The sequence below is a fragment of the Microcaecilia unicolor genome, chromosome 11 (genome assembly GCF_901765095.1).
Source record: "Microcaecilia unicolor chromosome 11, aMicUni1.1, whole genome shotgun sequence".
Lineage (NCBI taxonomy): Eukaryota > Metazoa > Chordata > Amphibia > Gymnophiona > Siphonopidae > Microcaecilia > Microcaecilia unicolor.
In genome coordinates, this window is record NC_044041.1 from 132,409,449 (window position 1) to 132,434,647 (window position 25,199).

The following is a 25,199-nucleotide window of genomic DNA, read 5'->3' on the forward strand; positions in this document are numbered from 1 at the left end:
GGAGCGTCGATGCTCTTGGTCCTAGAAACAACTTCATCGCTCAAAAATCATTTAACCACCATGCCCAAAGGAGTGGAGGAGTGAGTCAGGAGTGTATGCTGAAACGGAAGTCGTTTGCAGCTGAACCCGTGTCGGCGGTGCTACTCCTAAACCCTTAAGAGTTATCAGCTTGGAGTTTTTGGCTCCCGTGGAGGTTGCAGTGAATGTCATCTGGAGGGTGCTCCAGGACCTGACGGTGGTAGAGAATGACTTTGCTTCAGATATAGTCTTGTTAAGGAGCCACATGGATAATCTAATCGAATCCTTTGAGAATATACAGCAAATGAAGTTCTACTGAAGTAGGAAACGGTTAAGATTTGAAAATGATAAAAGATCAGAAAAATTTGAACAAAATGAATATTGTTATAGATGATTAATATCGAGATTGTTGTTTTCCCAGAGTTCCGGGTATGACTCCTAATGTTTTTTTTCCTCTGAAATGATTCCTCTTAATATATTAATTCAAAAGGAGTGAAGCCTGTGAAACTGGGATTACTTTAATCAGCGGGAATTGGATTGGAGATTCAAGGGTTTGTATTGTTAAACAATTTCTGGTTTTAAAAGGGAAAAAAAAATGAAATCAGGTGTATTACTTTCACTAATATTGGACAATAAGTATGTTTCCAATGAAACTGATGGACTATGCACTGTTATGGTCTTGAAGAAACCAACCAGATGATCAATGTGTAATAATGATTTAGATAAATAATAACTGGGGATAATCGGGTTAATACCACGTTTTCTTTGTTTGCTGTTGCTTAGATTGATCTCCTTGTCTTGTTTCACTCTCCCTATTTATTTTGTGGTCTAAGAAAGAGAAAGATTGTATAAAATCCATTTATCTTGTTGAGATTGTTTTTTTCTTCTAATATTGTTTTAATGTACAATCATCTCTGTTTTACTGTTTTGCAAGTGATCCTTGTAAAATGAAAAAATTATAAATAAATGATTTTAAAAAAAAAAAAAAAAAAAAAAAAAAATAAATTTGGGCTTGGCATCCGATGAAGATGCTGTTGCTGTAGTCGGCATGGGTGAGCACTGTGGATTATACTAGATTTCGGAAAGTTTTCTGTGGAAGGTATGGCTTCACTCTTTTTAGTGCCCACATCATGGGGAACATCTTCTTCGTCGTGGCTTTTGCATAAGTTTCTAAAGTTAAGTGTTTGTCTAATGTTACTCCTAGGATTTTTAGATTGTCAGATATTGCGATTGTAACGTTGGGGGTAATCAGGGTGGTTGGGAGCTGAGTAGCGTGTTGTGATGAAAGGATTAGGCATTGAGTTTTTTCTTTATTCAGTTTCATCTTGAAAGCGTTGGCCCAGGATGCTAGGGTGTTCAAGACAGTGATTGTTTTCTCCGAGATTTCTGTAAAAGATGGGCGTCTTTCTCCCGTGGGTATAATCGAAAGCCGATTTTGGGCGTCTTCAACTGCAATCTGTTGCGGAAATGGCCAAAGTTGATGGGGGCATGTCGGAGGCGTGGTGAAGGCAGGACTGGGGCGTGTTTATCGGCCGAGGAGAGATGGCCGTCCTCGGCCGATAATTGAAAAAGAAAGGCGTTTTTACCGTGAATTTGGGTCACTGTTTTGGACCCTTTTTTTCATGAACAAGTCCCAAAAAAGTGCCCTAAATGACCAGATGACCACCGGAGGGAATCGGGGATGACCAGCCCTGACTCCTCCAGTGGTCACTAACCCCCTCCCACCCCCAAAAAAACAACTTTAAAAACTTTTTTTCCAGCCTGCATTCCAGCCTCAAATGTCATACCCAGCTCCATCACAGCAGTATGCAGGTCCCTGGAGCAGTTGTTAGTGGGGGCAGTGGACTTCAGCCAGGTGGACCCAGGCCCATCCCCCCCTACCTGTTACACTTGTGTTGGTAAATGGGAGCCCTCCAAACTGCCCCCAAAACCCACTGTACCCACATCTAGGTGGCCCCCTTCAGCCATATGTTCTATGGTAATGGTGTAGAGTTGTGGGAAGTGGGTTTTGGGGGGGGGATTTGGGGGGGGGGCTCAGCACCCAAGGGAAGGGAGCTATGGACTTGAGAGGTATTTTACTTTTTGTTTTAAATTGTTACAAGTGACCCCTAGGGTGCCCGGTTGGTGTCCTGGCATGTGAGGGGGACCAGTGCACTACAAATCCTGGCTCTTCCCACGACCCAATGCCTTGGATTTGTTCGTTTTTCAGCTGGGTGCCTTCAGTTTCCATTATCGCTGAAAAACAAAACTGCCCAGCTCAAATCCGCACAAATCCGATGCATTTGGCTGGCACAAACCGTATTATCGGAAAAAAGATGGACGCCCATTTTTTTCCAAAATACTGTTTGTCCTGCCCCTTCATGTATCCGTTCTCGGAGATAGATGCCCATGGAGATGGGCATTCGCGTTCGATTATGCCCCTCCACGTTTATCCTGCATTTAGCAGAGGTGGGTCCTGGGGGCAGAATTAGGGTGGAGATGGCATTAACATGCATATTTTTGTATATTCAGAAATGCACACATTGTATAAGTTGCAGAAAAAGGAGGCTTAGGTGACTGTCCGCCTTATTTTTGAAAGTGATGGGCGCCCATATTTCAACCCAAATCGGGAGATGGGCGCCCATCTCGCAAAGACGCCCAAATCGGTATAATCGAAAGCCGATTTTGGGTATCTTCAACTGCTCTCCATTGCGGGAACGAGCAAAGTTGGCAGGGGCGTGGTGAAGGTAGGACTGGGGCGTGTTTATCGGCCGAGGAGAGATGGGCACCTTCGGCCGATAATCGAAATAAAGGGCGGCAGAAGCGAGAATTTGTGTCACGACCCAAGTCCCAAAAAAGTGCCCCAACTGGCCAGATGACCACCAGAGGGAATTGAGGATGACCTCCCCTGACTCCCCCGGTAGTCACTAACCCCCTCCCACCACAAAAAAAGAACTTTAAAAACTTTTTTTGACAGCCTGTATGTGAGCTTCAAATGTCATACCCAGCTCCCTGACAGCAGTATGCAGGTCCCTTGGAGCAGCTTTTAGTGGGTACAGTGGATGTCAGGCAGGCGGACCCAGGCCCATCCCCCCTACCTGTTCCACTTGTGCTGGTTAATGTTGAGCCCTCCAAAACCCCCTACAACCCACTGTACCCACATGTAGGTGCCCCCTGCACCCCTTAGGGCTATGGTAATGGTGTAGACTTGTGGGCAGTGGGTTTTGCGGGGGATTTGGGGGGCTCAGCACACAAGGGAAGGGTGCTATGCACCTGGGAGCTATTTTAATTTTTTTTTAATTTGTAAAATTGCCCCCTAGGGCGCCCAGTTGGTGTCCTGGCATGTGAGTGGGACCAATGCACTACGAATCCTGGCCCCTCCCATGACCCAATGCCTTGGATTTTTTCGTTTTTGAGCTGGGCGCCTTCGGTTTCCATTATCGCGGAAAACCGATAGCACCCAGCTCAAAAACGCCCAAATCCTAGGCATTTGCCCCGCACAACCCGTATTATCGAAAAAAGGATGGGCACCCATCTTTTTTTTAAAATACGGTTTGCCCCGCCCCTTCGCATGGCCGCCCACGGAGATGGGCACCCACTTTCGATTATGCCCCTCTGTGGGTATTTTTAGTTTGGCAGTTTTCAGTGTGAACATATGTGCATACTTTCACATTGAAAATTAATGTAGAGTACAAGAGTTAAAAGCACTTGCAGACTTTGCAGTTATGCAAACTATAAGAAAAATTGTTCCCTAAATGTCAGATAGACTATCTATATTCCATTCACCAGCCTACAGAGATCTAGAGCAAATTTGCTAAGGATGGACTAATTTGTGTTCATTCAGCCTTTTTAGAGTCATTTTCCCCCCACCTGTCTTGCAGGAAGTGGCTGCTAGAAGTGGATCGTAGGAAGCAGGAAGAAAGAGACAGTGCTCTAGAGCGCCGGGCCAGAGCGCGTCAGCTGCAGAAGCGAGTGCTGGAGTGCCTCGATGCCTACCGGACAGGCATTAGCTTTGAAGACGTACTACGTAAGAAGCTGAAAGAGTTCAGGTAACCACATCCAAAGGAACTGGGGGATTCCTCAGTAAACCAAATGAAATTACAAAATGGAGAACAGGATTTTGCTATTGCAAGTCTTATCACACAAACAGTGTGCAGCGGGGGCCAAAAAAGCAAACAGGATGCTAGGAATTATAGGACAGGGATGGTAAATAAGACCATAAATACTATAATACCTCTATATTGCTCCATGGCGCAGCCTCGCCATGAGTTTTGCATTCAATTCTGGTCGCTGTATCTCAAAATAATATATAGCAGAATTAGAAAAGGTTCAAAAAAGAGCAACCAAAATGATAAAGGAGATGGAACTACTCTCATATGAGGAAAGGCCAGAGTTTAGGGTCTCTTTGGCTTGGAAAAGAAATGGCTGAGGGGAGATATGTTTGAGGTCTACAAAATCCTGAGTAGTGTAAAACGAGTAGAAGTGAATCGATATTTTACTCTTTCAAAAAGCACAAAGACTAGGGGACACTCAATGAAGTTACATGGAAATACTTTTAAAACAAATAGGAGGAAATATTTTTTCACTCAACGAATAGTCAAGCTCTGGAACTTGTTGCCAGAGGATGTGGTAGCATTGGTTAGCTTATCTGGGCTTAAAAAAAGGTTTTGACAAGTTCCTGGAGGAAAAGTCCATAGTTTGCTATTGAGAAAGACATGGGGAAGCCACTGCTTGCCCTGGGATAGGTAGCATGGAATGTTGCTACTATTTGGTTTTCCCCAGGTACTTGTGACCTGAATTGGCCTCTGTTGGAAACAGGATACTTGGCTAGATGGACCATTGGTCTGACCCAGTATGGCTATTTTTATGTAAATTTTGCTGTTCAGTGAATATAGCCTGTAAGAACAGTGAAGTTGCCTATGTTTCTTGAACTGGTTACTGGTCTCCAACCAAACAGAACAGTGATGAATTGGGCCACTTTAAAGCGGAGATGCTGCTGAAGATGGTTGCAATTCTTGGTGAACAGACATATGCCTTTACCACAACAGACTGCTGATTATCCGATGGAGAATTTTACATTGAGGTGACTGTCCACTGGATTTATAGGGCTCATTTTCAAAAGAGAAAACGTTCAGAGTGGCATAAATCTGCATTTAGATGTTTTTCTCACAAAAACGTCCAAATTGGTATTTTCAAAACCAATTTTTAGACATTTTTCTATTAAGTCCATCAGAAGTTCATTCAAATCACAAGGGGACGTGTCAGGAGAGTGTTAAGGGCAGGACTGGGAGTTCCTAACACTTGGATGTTTTTCTGCCATAATGGAACAAAACAAAAACATCCCCGACTATAAGTTGGACTTTTTGGTCTAGACCTGTTTTATTATAAGCCAAGAAAAAGTGCTCTAAATGCCAGAAGGCAGGGCCGGTCTTAGCAAGTGCGGGGCCCTATGCAGACCAATTTGGTGGGGCCCCATCCTAGCCCCGCCCCACCGTAGCCCCGCCCCCACCGTAGCCCCGCCCCTACCCTGGCTCCATCCCATTGATAAGATTATTCCATTTTTAGAACATTTTTTATTCATGAAATTTCAAATAAAGACAAATGAAGCTAAACTTGTACAAAAAAAACTGATTGAAATAATAAGCACAATGCTATCATGAAACCTCCCCTCCCCAGAAATTATTCAGTTCAAGCCAACTACAATTAGTAGTTCCAATTCTCATAACAAAGGAGAATAGAGGAAAAATATTAAGAAAAGATTCAGTACTTTCAAATTCCCCTATTACTCTGTAACCCATATATGCAATAAAATAAAAATGAAATGAAAAGATATACAATAAAATAAAGTGATGTGTGAAATATAATGTACAATATAAAAACACTAGTAAAAGAAGCCCATTTCTGAGCAAATGAAACGGGCTGCTAGCAAGGTTTTCGTCGCCAACACCTTCCTCCCTGGCCAACCCCTTCGTTGTTCTGCCATTGCTCCGCCCCCAACGTCATGACGTTTGACGCGAGGGCGGGGCCCGGAGCAATTTCCAACCCCCCCCCCGCCTCCCTGCCTCCCTTCCTGCCAACCCCTTCGTTGTTCTGCCATTGCTCCGCCCTCGAGGGTGGGGCCCGGAGCGATTTTGGTGGCTTCACTACCTCGAACCTTCGAACCTTTTTGAAGGAAGTCAGGGCTTGGCTTCACTGATGTCAGTGTCCTCAGAACGTTGAGGGTGAGTTTTATTATAGTAGATATAGACCACCAAGGTATTAAAATTGTTTTAAAATATATACCACAGCTCTCTGACTCAAGAAGACTCCGACTCTGTCTGTCATCCATAATTGTCTGACAACACACAGAAAAAAAATAAGTAAAAACAAATTGTCACAATTAATACCTTATACACCAATATACCAGCCATATGGAAAATGCAGACCGTCAACAATATGAAGCTAGCAAGGGATCATAATATCACAATTCTCATGTAGAGCCACAAAACACCCTTTTAGAGGTAGTGTGTCATGATTTAGGCTCTACACCCTTTCTGATCTTTGGTGCCACCTAAGTAAGGCCAACACACAATCTCTCCACTGCAAAACACTATACACAAACTTGTGCAAAAGCACACTCATAACCTTAACAAACCATAAACAGCACTAATTCCAAGGACAGAACGAGCTACAACCTTATGCGTGGCGTGGAAAGGCAACTGTAATTACACCTGGCTCTAAAACACCAGTGCACAACCTAGTGAAAAACAACCTTGTGAAACAAAAAGGGATTCAAACTATACGCTAGCAGAATACTGCACCTTCCTTGATCACACCTGAAAAACACATGAAGGCAAAATACTGAACTGGAAAGTTACCTCAAGAAGTCAGACTCAGCATGCAGCAATACTACAAAAATTGAAACCTACATGAAAAATATCACAGATGCACATTTCCAAAAACTGACATATTCCAATTAATAAATCCTGAATAAAATAGTTTTTTCTACCTTTGTTGTCTGGTGACTTTGCTTTTCTGATCATGCTGGCTCAGTATCCGATTGTGCTGCTATCTGTCCTCTTAACTCCGTCTCCAGGGCTTCCTTTCCATTTATTTCTTTACTTTCCGCCTTTCTTCTTCATTTCTTGCCCTACATCTGTAAGTAAAAGCTGGGTCCTCCGCAGACTTGACTGTCCAGTGGATCCAGCTTCTGCCTATTTTCTATATCCATGTGCACTTTTTCTCCTCTCTTCCTTTTCCCTCACCTCATCTCCTTCCTCACTCTTCCCTCGCCTCCATCCATGTCCAGCATTTCTTCTCTCTCCTCCATCCACCCATGTCCAGTGACCCTCCTGTCCCCCCTGCCATCCATCTATGTCCAGCAAACCCCCCCTGTCCCCTCTGCCCTCCCCTGCCATCCACCCATGTCCAGAAACCCCCCTCCCCTGCCCTCCACCTATGTCCAGAAACCCCCCTCCCCTGCCATCCACCCATGTCCAACGACCCTCCTGTGCCCCCTGCCCTCCACCTATGTCCAGAAACCCCCTCCCCTGCCATCCACCCATATCCAGCGACCCTCCTGTGCCCCCTGCCCTCCCCTGCCATCCACCTATGTCCAGAAACCCCCTCCCCTGCCATCCACCCATGTCCAGTGACCCTCCTGTGCCCCCTGCCCTCCCCTGCCATCCACCCATGTCCAGCAACCCTCCTGTGCCCCCTGCCCTCCCCTGCCATCCACCTATGTCCAGAAGCCCCCTCCCCTGCCATCCACCCATGTCCAGTGACCCTCCTGTGCCCCTGCCCTCAACCTATGTCCAGAAACACCCTTCCCTGCCATCCACCCATGTCCAGTGACCCTCCTGTGCCCCATGCCCTCCCCTGCCATCCACCTATTTCCAGAAACCCCCCTCCCCTGCTATCCCCCCATGTCCAGCGACCCTCCTGTGCCCCCTGCCCTCCACCCATGTCCAGCGACGCGACTCTCCTCGTTCCCCTGCTCCCCCTCCCTCCAGCCACCTGAGCCCCCCTCCCATCTGAGCCCCCCCCCTCCCCAACCCGCCAAACGACCCTCTTCTACCACCCGACCCGCCGGCACCTCACCTGACCCAGCATTTTTTTAAAATCTACAAGCGGCTGTGCCTCGCATCTGTAAAAGAAGAAAAATCGCTTCATCCATTGGCCGGCCTTCCCTCATGTCCCGCCCTTGTGGAAGTTACATCAGAGGGTGGGACATGAGGGAAGGCCGGCCAATGGACGAAGCGATTTTTCTTCTTTTACAGACGCGAGGCACCGCCGCTTGTAGATTTTAAAAAAATGCTGGGTCAGGTGAGGTGCCGGCGGGTCAGGTGGTAGAAAAGGGTCGTTTGGCGGGTCGAGCAAGGGGGGCTCAGACGGCTGGAGGGAGGTGGAGCAGGGGAACGAGGACTGGAGAGTCGCGTCGCTGGGCATGGAGGGCAGGCAAGCAGTGGCGGTGGTCGGAGAGGCGAGGCAGACTTGAGGCGTGCCACGTGGGGCCCCCTTAGGCGCGGGGCCCTCTGCGGCCGCCTCGGTCGCCTCTGCCTAAGACTGGCCCTGCCAGAAGGGATCATTTTCAAAGCTCTTAAACTTACAAAGTTCCATAGGTTACCATTGGGCTCATTTTCGAAAGAGGATGTCCATCTTTCGGCATAAATCGGAAGATGGATGCCCATCTCCCAGAGACATCCAAATCAGTATAATCGAAATCCAATTTTGGACATCTCCAACTACAGTCCGTTGCAAGGACGTCCAAAGTTCCCGGGGGCATGTCAGAGGCATAGTGAAGGTGGGACTTGGGCGTGCCTAACACTTGGACATCTTTGACCCATAATCAAAAAAAACAAGGACGTCTCTGACGAACACTTGGATATTTTCACCTGGATGTGTTTTTATTACAAATAAGGCACAAAAAGATGCCCGAAATGACCAGATGACCACCGGAGAGAATCGGGGATGACCTCCCGTTACTCCCCCAGTGGTCACTAACCCCCTCCCACCCTCAAAAAACATCTTTAAAAATATGTCGTGCCAGCCTCTATGCCAGCCTCAGATGTCATACTCAGGTCCATGACAGCGCATGAAGGTCCCAGGAACAGTTTTAGTGGGTACTGCAGTGCACTTCAGACAGGCGGACCCAGGCCCATACCCCCCACCTACCTGTTACATTTGTGGAGGAACAACAAAGAGAGTCCAATTCTCCCGCAAAAACACACAAGGAAACAACAAGTCAAGCAGAAGGTATTCAGAAGAACCAGACTGAAGTCACAGATGTTAACAGTCAAAAATGATGATTTATTAAGACCCTACACAGTCCATGTTTCGGCCAAGAGGCCTTCTTCAGGGGTCTAAAACAGAAATATAAATACAAATGTAAATAAAAATATAAAATATATTTAAATAAAAATGAAACATTTGTTCCATATATAGTGCAATGTGTAAAGTTAAAAAGTGACATAACTTTACACATTGCACTATATATGGAACAAATGTTTCATTTTTATTTAAATATATTTTTATATTTTTATTTACATTTGTATTTATATTTCTGTTTTAGACCCCTGAAGAAGGTCTCTTGGCCGAAACACGGACCGTGTAGGGTCTTAATAAATCATCATTTTTGACTGTTAACATCTGTGACTTCAGTCTGGTCCTTCTGAATATCTTCCGCTTGACTTGTTGTTTCCACATTTGTGGAGGAAACATCGAGCTCTCCAAAACCCACCACAAACGCACTGTACCCATGCATAGGTGCCCCCCTTCACCCGTAAGGGTATGGTAGTGGTGTACAGTTGTGGGTAGTGGGTTTGGGGGGGGGGTTGGGGGACTCAGCACACAAGGGAAGGGAGTTATGTTCCTAGGAGCATTTTATGAAGTCCACTGCAGTGCCCCCTAGGGTGCCCGGTTGGTGTCCTGGCATGTCAGGGGGACCAGTGCACTACAAATGCTGGCTCCTGCCACGCCCAAATGGCTTGCATTTGGACGTTTTTGACATGGACATCTTTGGGTTCGAAAATCGCCGAAAGTCAGAAACGTCAATGTCTAGGGACGTCCAAATTTGGACGTCTCTGATGGTATTTTCGAAACGAAAGATGGATGTCCATCTTGTTTCAAAAATACGGGTTTCCCCGCCCCTGGATTTTGCCATTTTGCAAGGACGTCCAAATCGCAACTTGGATGTTTCTTTCAAAAATGCCCCTCCATGTAGCTTTGTAAGTCTAAGTGCTTTGAAAATATGCCCTAAATGACCACTGGAAGTTCTCTTACTCACCCAGTGGTCACTAACCTGCTCCCACCCCTCAAAAATGTGATTAAAAACATTACTTACCAGCCTCTATGCCGCCTCAGATGTTATACTCAGGTCCATTAGAGCAACATGCAGATACCGGGAGTAGTCTATTTGGTGGGTACAGTGCACTTTAAACAGGTGGACCCAGGCCTGTACCTCTCCCTACTTGTTACTCTTGTGGTGGAAACTGTGAGCCCTCCAAATCTCACCAGAAACCCACTGTACCCACATATAGGTGCTCCTTTCACTCATAAGGGCTATTTTAGTGGTGTACAGTAGGGGATAATGGGTTTTGGGGGCTCAGCAGACAAAATAAGGGAGCAACAGTGAGATATATACCTGGTAGCATTTATTTGAAGTGCACTGTAGTGCTCCCTAGGGTGTCCCATTGCTCTCCTGAAATGTCTGTGTGGCCAGTCTACTAAGAATGCTGGCTCCTCCCACATCCCAATGGCTTGATTTTGTGCATTTTTCATTTGGACTTTTTTTTTTTTTTTTTCAAAAATGGACCAAAAAAATAAATGCACAGAGCACAAAAACATCTAGCAAATAGCCATTTTCGAAAAAAAGAAAAGAAAAAAAGATAGATGTTTTTCTGTTTTGAAAATGTTTATATTTCCCACTTGAATTTTGGACATTTTTAGCAAAAAAAAAAACAAAAACATGTGTCTTTAGAGAGGAAGTCTGCTTGTTTGGCCTTAAGACTGAAAGGTTCCCACACATTCGACATTCATGCATCAGTTCTCAAAGACATTCAGAGTTTGCTATCAGATGAAAAATTGTTAGAACAACAGACAATGACTTTTGAAAGACTTGTGAAAAAGACATTTCTGTCATTGGATAGCATGACGATAATGAAGATGAGATGAAGATGCAAGTGATGAATTAGACATCACTACTTCTAATGCAGATTATTATTACAATGATGATGATAAAGTATTCGTTGCTATACTGAAGTCAAGTGTTTCAGACAGAGTCCCTTGGTCAATACCTGCAAACCTGGTCAGAAGACATCGGTAATAGTGCGTTTTTTCTAGCGAAAAAGGTGCTAGTACTCAAATGCCAGGTCACCCTTCAGGGATAGGGTGATTACTGAGAGACCCACCCCCACAATAGCCAGGCCCCCTGCAACCAGTCACAGAATTTATGACAAGGCAGAATTGGTGTGTAGAGCTTCAGCTGTTTCATTAAAACTTGGGGACCATGGGTCAATTTTAGCATGGAAAAGGTGCCGGTACTCAGTGGCGTACCTAGGGTAGTTGACACTCGGGGCCGGTCATTTTTTAACACCCCCCTCCAAAATCTAGTACTAGGCATACCGAGAATACAAAATACTCAGGACCTATAGAGCAATTCTACCATACCATAAGCAGTCATTTCTACGAGTCACACAAGGAAAAGGAAAGCATCTTAAACACTACAGTGAGCCCTAGAACATCAATTTACCTATTGTAAAATGAAACCAGACAGAATAGTACAGATCATCAATCCTGCACAGTCAATGCCAACTGAAAGCCATGTCTTTTTCACAAACACAGATACACCCTAATCCACTATAGAATAAGTAATCATAAACTTTCTATTTAGACAAAAATTAAACTGAACCCCCAAGATGCCAGACTCTGCATACAATGCAACACCACAGAAACAGAAAATGTCCCCTAGTACTGTGCAAAATATAAAGACAGCAGATGTAAATTTGAAAAAACTAACAAATACCAATCACCACTTTACAAATTAAGAAATAGAACTAAAACAAATATAGAAAATAAAATAATACCATTTTATTGGACTAATACATTTAGCTTTCAGAGGCCAAAACCTTCTTCCTCAGGTCAATACAGTATAGTGCTGTTACAGTGTCCTATCTTGACCTGAGGAAGGGGGTTTTGCTCTCCGAAAGTTAGTCAAAATTTATTAAAATTAGTCCAATAAATTATTTACATGTTCTATTTATAAACATTTATTAACACAGCTACAATACTACTTTATCCTAAAGCAAAAAAAAAATAAAAATATATATTTTATTTACAGTTTGTTGTCTCTGGCTTCTGCTTTCCTCATCTTCTTTTCACTGTCTTCCTTCCATCCAGCATCTGTCTTCGTTCTTTCTCTGCCATCCAGTGTCTGCCCTCTCTGCTGTCCCCTCCATCCAATGTCTGCCCTCTCTCCCTGCCCCTTCCATGCACATCTGCCCTCTATCTCTGCCCCTTCCATTCACCATCTGCCCTTTCTATCCCTTCCATCCACTGTTTTTAAAACAGCGAATAGTAAAGTATTTGGAATCCAATGGATTACAGATCCGGAGGCAACATGGTTTCACTAGAAGCAGGTCTCAGAAGACAAATCTGATTAATTTCTTAGACTAGGTGACCAGAGAGTTGGATTGAGAGAGTGCTAGATGTGGTGTATTTAGATTTCAGCAAAGCCTTTGACATGGTTCCACATAGACGACAAATAAATAAACTGAGTGCCCTCAGGATGGGCTCTAAAGTGCCTGACTGGGTTAGGAACTGGTTGAGTGGAAGATGACAGAGGGTAGTGGTAAACTGAGCTCACTCTGAGGAAAAGGATGTTGCCATTGGTGGGCCATTTTTTTAAAAAACATTTTTTGCTGTGATATTGCTGAATGACTATCTGGTATGTTTTGCCTTTTTGCGGATGATACCAAAATCTGCAATAGAGTAGACACCCCTGATAGTGTGGATAGCATGAGGAAGGACTTAACAAGGGTACAGGAATGGTCTGGAATATGGCAGCTAAGGTTTAATGCTACAAAATGCAGGGTCATGCATTTGGACTGCAAAAACCAGACAGAATGGCACAGTTTAGGGAGTGAAGAACTTTTGTGCAGGAAAGAGAAACGGGACTTGGGTGTGATAATCTTAAGGTGGCCAAACAGGTAGAAAAGGCGATGGTGAAAGCTAAAAGGATGCTTGGGTACATAGGGAGAGGAATGGCCAGTAGGAAAAAGGAGGTGTATAAGACTTTGGTGAGACCTCATCTAGAATATTGTGTACAATTCGGGAGACCGTATCTTCAAAAAGATATAAACAGAATGGACTTGGTCCAGAAGGTGGCTACTAAAATGGTCAGTGGTCTTCATCATAAAGAGTATGGGGACAGACTTCTAGATCTCAATATGTATACTTTGGAAAAAAGGCAGGAGAGGGGAGATATAATAGAGACATTTAGATAGGTTTGCTGCATACATGCACAGGAGGCAAGTCTCTTTCAATTGAAAGGAAGCTCTGGAACAAGGGGGCATAGGATGAAGGTGAAAGGGGATAGACTCAGAAGTAAACTGAGTAAATACTTCTTCACAGAAATGTGGAACAGCGTCCCAGTGGAAGTGGTGATGAAAACAGTATCTGAATTCAAGAAAGCTTGGGACAAGTACATAGGATCTCTACGGGAGTGACAGAGAGAGTAGATGGCATGGATGGTGTGAAGAGGAGGACGAGGGGGTGAATAAAATGGAAGTGGAAGAAGAAAAGTGAAGAGGGTCCAGAGAAAAGGGAGACAGAACAGAGCCTTGCCTTTGCTACTTCTGCAGAGGGAGAAAAGAAAAGGGTTTCTTCCCACTGAAAAATGGAGGCTGGAAAAGAACTACAATACCCATCAGCCCGGGGGAAAACGCTGGTATAGAAACTATCCTCCCCAGCAGCCTCCAGGGAAGAACCATGACAGGGCAAGGGAGGTGTCCCCTGGGGTTAATCAGGAGGAGGAGGAACAGCTGAGAAAAGGGTGGGACGAGGAACCCATGGAGTGGCAAGAGAGAGAGAGAAGGGGGAGAGCCTGGAGGAGCCCATGGACATAGCAGCATGGGCTCAATCATTGGGGAAAAAGCTGAGGAAGCAGGTGATTTCTTGGTATGGAAACTGAAAGGGGAAAGAAAAGGGTCATGCGGGAGAAGGGTCAGTGATAGTGAAAGTGTGACCCAGAAAGGGTGGAACCCTTGTATCTCCCCATAGAGTTCAAGCTGTTTTGAACTGTGTGCTGCTAAACTACTTAGAGGGAAACATGTGTTGTTTTGGCAGGGATTATTGTTTTTTCCTGTGTGAACTACTCAAAGAGAAAGGAAGATGTTTTTTTGAACTGTTTGCCATTGCACCTGGGGAAGACATGTAGCAGTGGTTTTGCCTTTTTTGAGCTGTAGCCTGCAGACGCTCCCCAGTGGGGTGAAGCGCTAGGCTGTAGGACTGTTTAAGGGGAACGAACTGAGTTCTGGAAGCAGTGGGGTTTATGTTTCTTTTTACCCTGCTGTGCTGATTCCATTGAAGAGGAAAAACAGTGGGGGCTGTGTTTTTGTTCCAGTTTTATTTTGAACTGATGGACTGTGAGCACCAAGGAAAAAAAACTTGTTGGTTTTCTTTTGGAATTATTGGTTACCCAAGTCGTGCCCTGTGGATTACAGTGGGTTATGGGGCCGGGCATGAAGCTTGGCCCATAGCTGGAGTCTCCAAAGGAAGAGATGGGATCCTGAGAGCCCCTGGAGGAGGGACGGATCTTTCACAATGGGCAGATTGGATAGGCCTTATTGTCTTTATCTGCCTACATTTTTCTCTGTTTCTGTTTCTCTTGTATTTAAGGGTGACAATACAGAGACCAAAACAAGATCAGGAAGCAACCTCTACAAAAATCCAAGGACTGCCAAAGAAAGTAGAGGATGACACAACAACTTCCAAACCAGGAGTAGAGAATCAAAAATTCTTTACTGGAGCACCAAACTGAAACAAATCTCAGTGAACCTGGAAGATATAATAAGCCAAATTAACAAGTTAAAGAGTAGTAAATCACTTGGACTGGATGGTATATCCTCCAGGGAGTGGAAAGAACTCAAAAATGTAATAGCTGATCTACTATTAACAATCTGTCATTAAAGTCATCCATGGTACCTGAAGATTGGAAGGTGGTCAAGGTATCAAGGGTTTTAAGGATGATTTAGGAAATTACAGACCAGTAAGCCTGATGTTGGTGCTGGGTAAAATTGAAGCAAACAGATTTTAATAGGACAGAGTAATCATGGATTCAGGCACGAGAACTCTTGCCTCTCCAATTTGCTACATTTTCATTAATAAACATGTGGATAAAGGTAAGTTGGTTGATGTAGTGTATCTAAAGTTTCAGAAAGCTATATTGCCCATACGTATAAAATAAGACACACAGGGCCCGATATTTAGCTAGCGGTGGGCAGCACATTTGCTGTCTGCTGTCAGCGTTAAACCCGGATATTCAATACTGGGCCATATCTGGTGATTGGCATTGAATATCCAGGTTTATTTGGCCACTAAAAAGTTAACCAGCTATGCTGATATACAGTGCTAACTGGTTAACTTTTAAACAGTCAAAGATAGGCCTGCTATTTAAGTGGCCTATTTTGAACGCTTAACATAGCAGGTTAGGCACTACATATCCATGCCTAACCGGCTATGTCGCACCATATAGCTGGTTAGCAGCTAGCAGGAGTCATTCCCTGGCTGATTAACTAGTTTTGAATATTGGAGGGACAGTATTTAGCATGCGCTAATATCCGATACCACGTGCTGAGCATTAGCAGCAGGGTCCATAAATTTACAGACAACACAAAACTATCCCAAATTGTTAAATGGCATGTGAACTGTGAGAAACTGCAGGAGGACCTTAGGAGATTGGAAGACTGGGCTTAAATGCAAAGTGATGCATATTGGGAGGATTAATCCAAAATATAGTTACTTGATGCTAAGATCCACCTTAGGAGTCAGCACTCAAGATCTTGGTGTCATCATAGACAATAAGTTGAAATCTTCTGCCCAGTGTGTGGTGGCCAAAAAAGCAACAGAATGCTAGGAACTATTAGGAAAGGGATAGAAAATAAGGCAAAGAATATCATTCCATGGTGTTGTTCCATGGTGTGTCGTTCCATGGTGCGACCACACCTTGAGTACTGTGTGTAATTCTAGTCGTCATATCTATAAAAAAATATAGCAGAATTAGAAAAGGTTCAAAAAAGGGTAACCAAAACAATTAAGGGGTTAGAACTACTCTCATATAAGGAAAGGCTTAAGAAGTTAGGACTTCTCAACTTGAAAAAGAGATGACTGAGGGGGGATATGATAGAGGTCTACAAAATATTTAGTGATGGAGTGATGTGGAACAGTAAATGTAAATCGATTTTTTACTCTTTTAAAAAGTACAAAGACTAGGAGACACTCAAGGAAGGTACTACTTGGAAAATGAGCAGAAGGAAATATTTTATCACTCAACGGTTAAGCTATGTGGTGCAAGGTTCCACATTAGGAGTCACTACCTTGGAAAAGGATCTAGGTGTCATCATTTATGATACATTGAAACCCTCTGCTCAGTGTGCAGTGGTGGCTAAGATAGCAAATAGAATGTTAGAAATGATCAAGAAAGGAATGAATAGCAAAAATGAGAATGTTATAATGCTCTTGTATCGACTGCACCTCGAATACTGTGTGCTATTCTGGTCACTGCATCTTAAAAAAGATATAGCGGAATTAGGAAAGGTACAAAGAAGGACAACAAAAATTATGAAGGGGATGGGATGACTACCCTATGAGGAAAGGCTAAAGTGGCTAAGGCACTTCAGCTTGGAGTAGAGACTGCTGAAGGGAGATATGATAGAGGTCTATAAAATACTGAGTAGAATGGAACGGGTAGACGTGAATTGCTTGTTTACTCTTTCCAAAAATACTAGGACTAGGAGGCATGCAATGAAGTTACTGAGTAGTTAATTTAAAACAAACCAGAGAAAATATTTCTTCACTCAACATGTAATTAAACGCTGGAATTCATTGCCAGAGAGTGTGGTAAAAGCAATTAGCTTAGCAGAGCTTTAAAAAGGTTCGTATAATTTCCTAAAAGAAAAATCCTAACCCATTATTGAGATGGACTTGGGAAAATGTATTGCTTATTTCTAGGATAAGCAGCATAAAATCTATTTTACTCTTGTGGGATCTTGCTAGGTACTTGTGACCTAGATTAGCCATTGTTGGAAACAGGATTTTGGGCTTGATGGACCTTCAGTCTGCCGCAGTATGGTAATGCTTATGCTCTTATTCATTGTTGGTGTAATCATGAATTGATAAATAGTGTGACTATTGGGTAGACTGGATGGACTGTTCAGGTCTTCATCTGCTGTCATTTGCTATTTTACTATGTTACAATAGCGCCTTTCACTTTTGCCCACTGCTTTCCTACTTCTTTCAGATGTTCTCATCCAAACAACAACTCCTTGCGGTATTCCCCCATCTTAACAAAGTTAGTTTTTTTTTAAAGTCTGGAACCTTCACTTTTGAATGAATCCTCTCCACCCCTGTCTTAATATTAAACCTTAAAAAGTCTAATTGGACACAATTTCAGCAAGAAAATATCACTATAATGGCAATGGTGAGCTGAAATTCCAATCAAGGCATTCAATGGTATCCTTTACTATCTATAGTGTATTATAAGCAGAGAAAATGACCTCATCAGTCCAAGCTAGGCGTTACTACGCTTCATGTGCTCGAACGCCAGCAAACTTTGGACTCCGTTATAATCCTCGGTCATGAAAAAACTCTGCTCACTATCTTTATTTAATATCAAACATTGGAAAAAGAATTTAATGTTACTTAGCTTTTTAATCTTGCCCTACGGGGCTCTCCGTTTCGCTATATATAATAAGCTTCTTCAGGGGGCCAAGCAACTTTTTGGCTAATCACGATATCTCATAACATGGCGTTTCTGCTCCTATGACTCCGGTAGTGAAGAAGCTTATTATATATAGCGAAACGGAGAGCCCCGTAGGGCAAGATTAAAAAGCTAAGTAACATTAAATACTTTTTCCAATGTTTGATATTAAATAAAGATAGTGAGCAGAGTTTTTTCATGACCGAGGATTATAACGGAGTCCAAAGTTTGCTGGCGTTCGAGCACATGAAGCGTAGTAACGCCTAGCTTGGACTGATGAGGTCATTTTCTCTGCTTATAATACACTATAGATAGTAAAGGATACCATTGAATGCCTTGATTGGAATTTCAGCTCACCATTGCCATTAATATTAAACCTTGCCATCCGGTTATCAATGGATGCCAGATGATCTCCTATAATAATACACTCTCCCCTGTTCGTATGCACTAAGAGCCCCTTTTACAAAGGCACACTAGCGTTTTTAGCGCCCATTAAAAATAAGGATGCACTGAATGCTAGAGACACCCATATATTCCTATGGGTGTCTCTAGTGTTTAGTGCACACTAAAAATGGTAGCACGCCTTTGTAATAGACCCCCTAAATCCAGTATGGCCTCATCCCACATGGGTTCCATTACCAACTGCTGATATCCCTACTTCCTGAAGACCCCACAATATGGATACTCTAACATCTGGCATATTCAAATCACCTATTAGTAGTACTTTCCTTTTTACAGCTATATTTTGAATGTCTTCAACTAAATCTCTGTCTGCTTCTTCTGTCTGTGAAGGAGGCCTGTATATCATATCAATGTAAATACATTTTCCATTCCCTCTTTCCAGATTGACCCACAGTGCCTCTTCCCTACCCTGTAAGTCCTGCAATTGTGTGGCTTTAATATTATCACTCCCCCTCCTTTTCTTCCTACCCTGTCTTTCCTGAGCAAATTATAGCTCGGTATAACTATATCCCAGCCATGGTTCTCTGCGAACCATGTCTCCATGACTGCAACTAAATCCAAATCAGTCTCTTCCATCATAGCTTTTAGATCCAAAACTTTATTTCCCATACTAATGGCATTTTTATATACTGCTTTCCAGATTTTACCCCTTTTCTCCATTTGTGTAGTGGTATTTAATGCTTTACCTACCAGGGGGCTTTGATCACCCAGCCCTGATGATTCTAGTTTAAAGCTCTCTTCAGTAAGTTAGCCAGTCTGCTGCTGAAGACACTTCTTCCCTTCTTTGACAGATGAACACCATCTCTACTCAGCAGCCCTTAGAAAATCATCCCATAGTCCAGGAAGCCACAGCACTCTCAGCAACTTCATTTATGTAGCAACACATTCATCTCCAGGATACGCGCTTCTCTGCCTTGGCTTTTACTCTCAATAGGGAGGATTGACAAGAACACCACCTGCATACCTGTCTGCTTCACCTTCCCTCCCAGAACTATGAAGTCAATTTTGATATATTTGGAGAGGTACCTAGCAGTATCATTTGTGCCAACATGGATGAGCAACATTGGATAATAGTCATTAGGTTTGATGAGTCTCGGCAAGCTCTCCATAACATCTGAAATTGTGCACCTGGCAGACAGCACATCTCTTGGGACATCATGTCTGGTCTGCAGATGGATGCCTCTGTACCCTTAAGAGAATCACCATCCACTACTACTGTTTGCCTCTTAGTGGTCATTGATCCAGCAACTTTGGGGATTAAGCACTGAACAGATGCTTCACTTAACTAGCATCTATGCACTAAACTGATAGTAACATAGTAGATGACGGCAGATAAAGACCTGTACAGTCCATCCAGTCTTCCCAAGAAGATAAACTCATATGTGCTACTTTATATGTATACCTGACCTTGATTTCTCCTTTCCATTTTCGGGGTATAGACCGTAGAAGTATTCCCAGTACTTGCCCCGCCTCCCAACCACCAGTGCTGCCACCCAATCTCCACTAAGCTTCTGAGGATCCATTCCTTCTGAACAGGATTCCTTTATGTTTATCCCACGCATTTTTGAATTCTGTTATTGTTTTCATCTCCACCACCTCCCGCAGGAGGGCATTCCAAGTATCCACCACTCTCTCTGTGAAAAAATACGTCCTGACATTTCTGCCCCACTTCAGCCTCATTTCATGTCCTCTAGTTCTACCGCCTTCCCATCTCCAGAAAAGATTTGTTTGCGGATTAATACCTTTCAAATATTTGAACGTCTGTATCATATCATTCCTGTTTCTCCTTTCTTCCAGGGTATACATGTTCAGGTCAGCAAGTCTCTCCTTATATGTCTTGTAACACAAATTCCATACCATTTTTGTAGCTTTTCTTTGCACCACCTCAATTCTTTTTACATCTTTAGCAAGATACGGCCTCCAAAACTGAACACAATACTCCAAGTGGGGCCTCACCAACGACTTGTACAGGGGCATCAACACCTCCTTTCTTCTGCTGGTCACACCTCTTTCTATACAGCCTAGCATCCTTCTTGCTACAGCCACCGCCTTGTCACACTGTTTCGTCGCCTTCAGATCCTCAGATACTATCACCCCAAGATCCCTCTCCCCGCCTGTACATATCAGACTCTCACCGCCTAAAACATACTTCTCCCGTGGATTTCTACTCCCTAAGTGCATCACTTTGCATTGAATTTTAATTGCCAAACCTTAGACCATTCTTCTAGCTTCCGCAGATCCTTTTTCATATTTTCCATTTCCTCCCGGGTGTCCACTCTGTTACAAATCTTAGTATCATCCGCAAAAAGGCAAACTTTACCTTCTAACCCTTCGGCAATGTCACTCACAAATATATTGAACAGAATCGGCCCCAGTATCAATCCCTGAGGCACTCCGCTACTCACCTTTCCTTCATCTGAGCGAATTCCATTAACCACCACCCTCTGGCATCTGTCTGTCAATCAGTTCCTAATCCAGTTTAGCACATTGGGTCCTATCTTCAACCTGTCAAATTTATTCAAGAGCCTCCTGTGAGGAACCGTGTCAAAGGCTTTGCTGAATCTAAGTAATAGATGTAATTATCGCATGTCCTTGATTCAATTCTCTGGTCACCCAGTCAAAGAATTCAATGAGATTCGTTTGGCATGATTTACCTTTGGTAAAACCATGTTGTCTCAGATCTTGCAACTTATTGGATTCCATGAAATTCACTGTCCTTTCTTTTAGCATCGCTTCCATTACTTTTCCAATAACCAAAGTGAGGCTTACTGGCCTGTAGTTTCCAGCTTCTTCCCTATCACCACTTTTGTGAAGAGGGACCAAATCCACTGTTCTCCAATCCCATGGAACCTCCCCCGTCTCCAAGGATTTATTAAACAAATCTTTAAGAGGACCTGCCAGAACCTGTCTGAGCTCCCTCAATATTCTGAGATGGATCCCGTCCGGTCCCATGGCTTTGTCCACCTTTAGATTTTCAAGTTGTTCATAAACACTCTCTTCCGTGAAAGGTGCTATATCCGCTCCTTTCGCATATGTACTTTTGCCAGTCAATCGCGGTCCTTCTCCAAGATTTTCTTCAGTGAAAACAGAACAGAAGTATTTCTTTAGCACATTTGCTTTTTCTTCATCATTATCCACATAGCAGTTCGCATCATCTTTCAGTCTCACAATTCCCTTTTTAGTCTTCCTCCTTTCACTAATATACCTGAAGAAATTTTTATCACCCCTCCTTACATTTCTAGCCATTTGTTCTTCCGCTTGCGCTTTTGCCAGACGTATCTCTCTCTTGGCTTCTTTCAGTTTCATACGGTATTCCTCTCCGAGTTCTTCTTCTTGAGTTTTTCTGTATTTCATGAACGCCAACTCTTTAGCCTTTATTATCTCAGCCATTTGCTTGGCGAACCATATCGTTTTCTTTTTTCTCTTGCTTTTATTTACTCTCCTTACATAAAGGTTTGTAGCCAAATTTATAGCTTCTTTCAGCCTGGACCACTGCCCTTCCACTTCTCGTATGTCCTCCCAGCCCATCAGCTCCTTCCTCAGGTATTCCCCCATTTTACTAAAGTCAGCATGCTTGAAATCCAGGACTTTGAGTTTTGAGTGGCTGCCCTCCACTTCAGCTGTTATATCAAACCAAACTGTTTGATGGTCACTGCTGCCCAGGTGGGCACCCACTTGGACATTTTACACACTTTCCCCATTTGTGAGCACCAGATCCAGCGTTGCTCCCTCTCTCATGGGTTCCATCACCATTTGTCTGAGTACTTTGAAAAGCATCCACAATCTCTCTACTTCTTTCCGATTCCACAGATGGAACTTTCCAATCCAAATCTGGCAGATTGAAATCTCCCAGCAACAGCACCTCTCTTTTCTTTCCCAACTTATGGATATCTTTGACCAGATCTTTATCTAGTTCCTCCGATTGTGTCGGAGGTCTGTAGACATCATCCATGTGGAAAGGTTCCATTATCTCTTTTTACGGTGATCCGTATCGCTTCTTCCTTTCCCCAGGCTCCTGTCATTTCTGTCGCCGTGATATCATTTCTCACATACAGAGCTACTCCTCCACCTTTACGACCATCTCTATCCTTCCTAAATAGATTATAGCCTGGTATGTTTGCATCCCATTCATGGGAATCATTGAGCCATGTCTCCTTAATTGCAACAATGCCTAAGTCTGCCTCTAACATCAGGGCTTGCAGGTCATGAACTTTGTTGCTTAGACAGCGAGCATTTGTGGTCATCGCTTTCCATCTACATTTCAGTGGCATTTTTGTCTTCTGCTTAGTTTTTTGTTTAGTCTCACTTTCTGCTGTGTTGATAAGAAGTGATTTGCTAAGATTGTTGTTTTCATCGCTTTCTTTTCTACTGTCACATCTTGTCTTTAGCTTTAGCTGGGGGTGATCACTTGAAGTGACCTGACTCCATATGCTACCCCCACCATCTAGTTTAAATGCCTATAAGCATATTGCCTAAATTTCTCCCCAAGGATTTTTTTTCCTGCCAATGTGAGATGCAGCCCGTCATTACAATATAGTCTTTTGTTTTTCCATGTATTGCCTCATCCTCCTATGTACCTAAAGCCTTCTTTGTGACACCAGGCTTTGAGCCAGCTATTGAAATTTTCAGTACTTTGCAATCTTTTCTCTCCCTTTCCCAAGGTAGGTAGTACTTCAGAAAAAGCTATTGTTTGTACCAAAGGTTTTAACCCCTATTGATGTTATGCTAAGTTCTAAAATGCAACCTAAAATACTAACATTTACTTTTAAAGCTTTTTGGACAGGACTACCACAATACGTGCTAATCTTTCTATCCCACATACCCCAGTCCGTCTGCTTTAATCTCTAAATGACTACTGTCTGGTCCTTCCAAATCCTAAGCAAACCATTCTGGAATTTACCAGACAATGTGCCTTTTACTTCACAACCCCATTTTATTGGAATTCCCTCCCCCGTGACATCCAGGAAGAAATTGCATTTTAAAAATGCAGATCAGCTTTGAAGGCCTGTCTCTTCTGCCAAGCCTACAATCCTACTTAGGGCTGCCAACACCATTGATTTCCACCAGCTTTTCTGTTTCGCTATCTTTCCCACTCTCTTCCCTCCCTTACTCCCTCCCTTAGTACCTCCTCCTTTACTACCCCTTTTCTGTCTCTTTTATCCTTTGGGTTAGATTGTATCAGAGTGATTGATTACTCTTTCCTGTCTTATTTTGTAGTTCATTTTCCTGCTTTCTGATGTTGTTTATAAACCACCTAGAAGATCTACCCGCTAGTTAAGGCAGTATAGTGAATCTTCTCTAAATAAAATAAAATAGACTCTAAAACACATTTTATATAATACTCTAACAGAGTCTTTAAAGGGTGCACTGCTATCTAAACTCACTTTGCTAAATAAGCAGAGTAATTTTTAAAAAGACAACGAAATTACTTAGGGGCCCCTTTTACTAAAGCTTACTGCGTGCTAAATGTCAAGAAGCCCATCTTATATCTATGGGGACCAAGGCTCAGGGGTGGCAGCAGCAAGGCTCAGGGCGGGACCAAGGCTTGGGGCTGTAGCAGTGGCAGGACCAAGGCACAGAGAAGCGGGAGAGCCAGCATGCCTTTACCTGGGGAGGCCAGGCAGTCAACTCTGAGTGCAGATTCTGTACAAAAATGTGGAATTCTGCATGGCTGCTTTATTCTGCACTAATTCTGTGCTCTGCAATCTCGCAGAACTAACTATGGCAGGGGTAGCAAATGCCTGTTGCTAGCATTGAGGGCATAATGAGTTCAGCCATGGAGCTCATGAACTTCTCCCAACCTACTACTACTACTACTACTACTACTATTTAGCATTTCTATAGCGCTACAAGGCATACGCAGCGCTGCACAAACATAGAAGAAAGACAGTCCCTGCTCAAAGAGCTTACAATCTAATAGACAAAAAATAAATAAAGTAAGCAAATCAAATCAATTAATGTGAACGGGAAGGAAGAGAGGAGGGTAGGTGGAGGCGAGTGGTTACAAGTGGTTACGAGTCAAAAGCAATGTTTAAGAGGTGGGCTTTCAGTCTAGATTTAAAGGTGGCCAAGGATGGGGCAAGACGTAGGGGCTCAGGAAGTTTATTCCAGGCGTAGGGTGCAGCGAGACAGAAGGCGCGAAGTCTGGAGTTGGCAGTAGTGGAGAAGGGAACAGATAAGAAGGATTTATCCATGGATAACCTCTGGGTTTCCTTTGTTAGGAAAGAGGGTGTGTCTGCGTAGCCCCACAAACTAGATCAAATAGATTAGAACCGTTGACGGGGTGCCCCTTGTATATAAAAGTCCCACCGGCACTCCAGGTCACCACATCCTTGTTCCTGGACAGGTTATCAAGCAACACTTTGGCGTTTTTCCTATAATGTGCATCAATTCCTTTTAACACATCCTGAAGAATAGGGTCAAGCAGGCCATCGTTATCTACCTATGCCTCTGTCTGCTTAGGACTTTGTTCGGGGATATACAGGTCTATTTTTTCTCTTTCCCTTTCACCCTGTCTGGCAAATGACAGGTAGCACTGTAACACGGTTGAATAATGTTTGGCTTTATCATAGTCAGTTAGTCCAGTATTTTGGAAAATTCTGCTCATTTCTTCATCGAGCCTTTGAATGACATCCATTCTAATATTTTCATGGGGTCTCAGAGGACCTCTTAAATGATTGAGTTAGCGAGTAGGGACCAAGTACATCTTTTCAGTGTACTGCATTGCTGATAAGGCTCATGATCAGCAGTAAGGCAAAATGTAACAAGGATCCGATAAAACCCCCAG

General features: G+C 43.4%; 1 protein-coding gene across 1 annotated transcript in view; it reads left to right on the top strand.

Moving 5' to 3' along the window:
• TSGA10IP (testis specific 10 interacting protein) overlaps positions 1-25,199 on the top strand; it is a 246,307-nt gene that overhangs the window by 156,352 nt on the left and 64,756 nt on the right. The window contains exon 5 of the mRNA XM_030220147.1: positions 3,879-4,046. Within this exon, the coding sequence (XP_030076007.1) occupies positions 3,879-4,046 (168 nt within the window). The remainder of the gene's footprint in view (positions 1-3,878; positions 4,047-25,199) is intronic.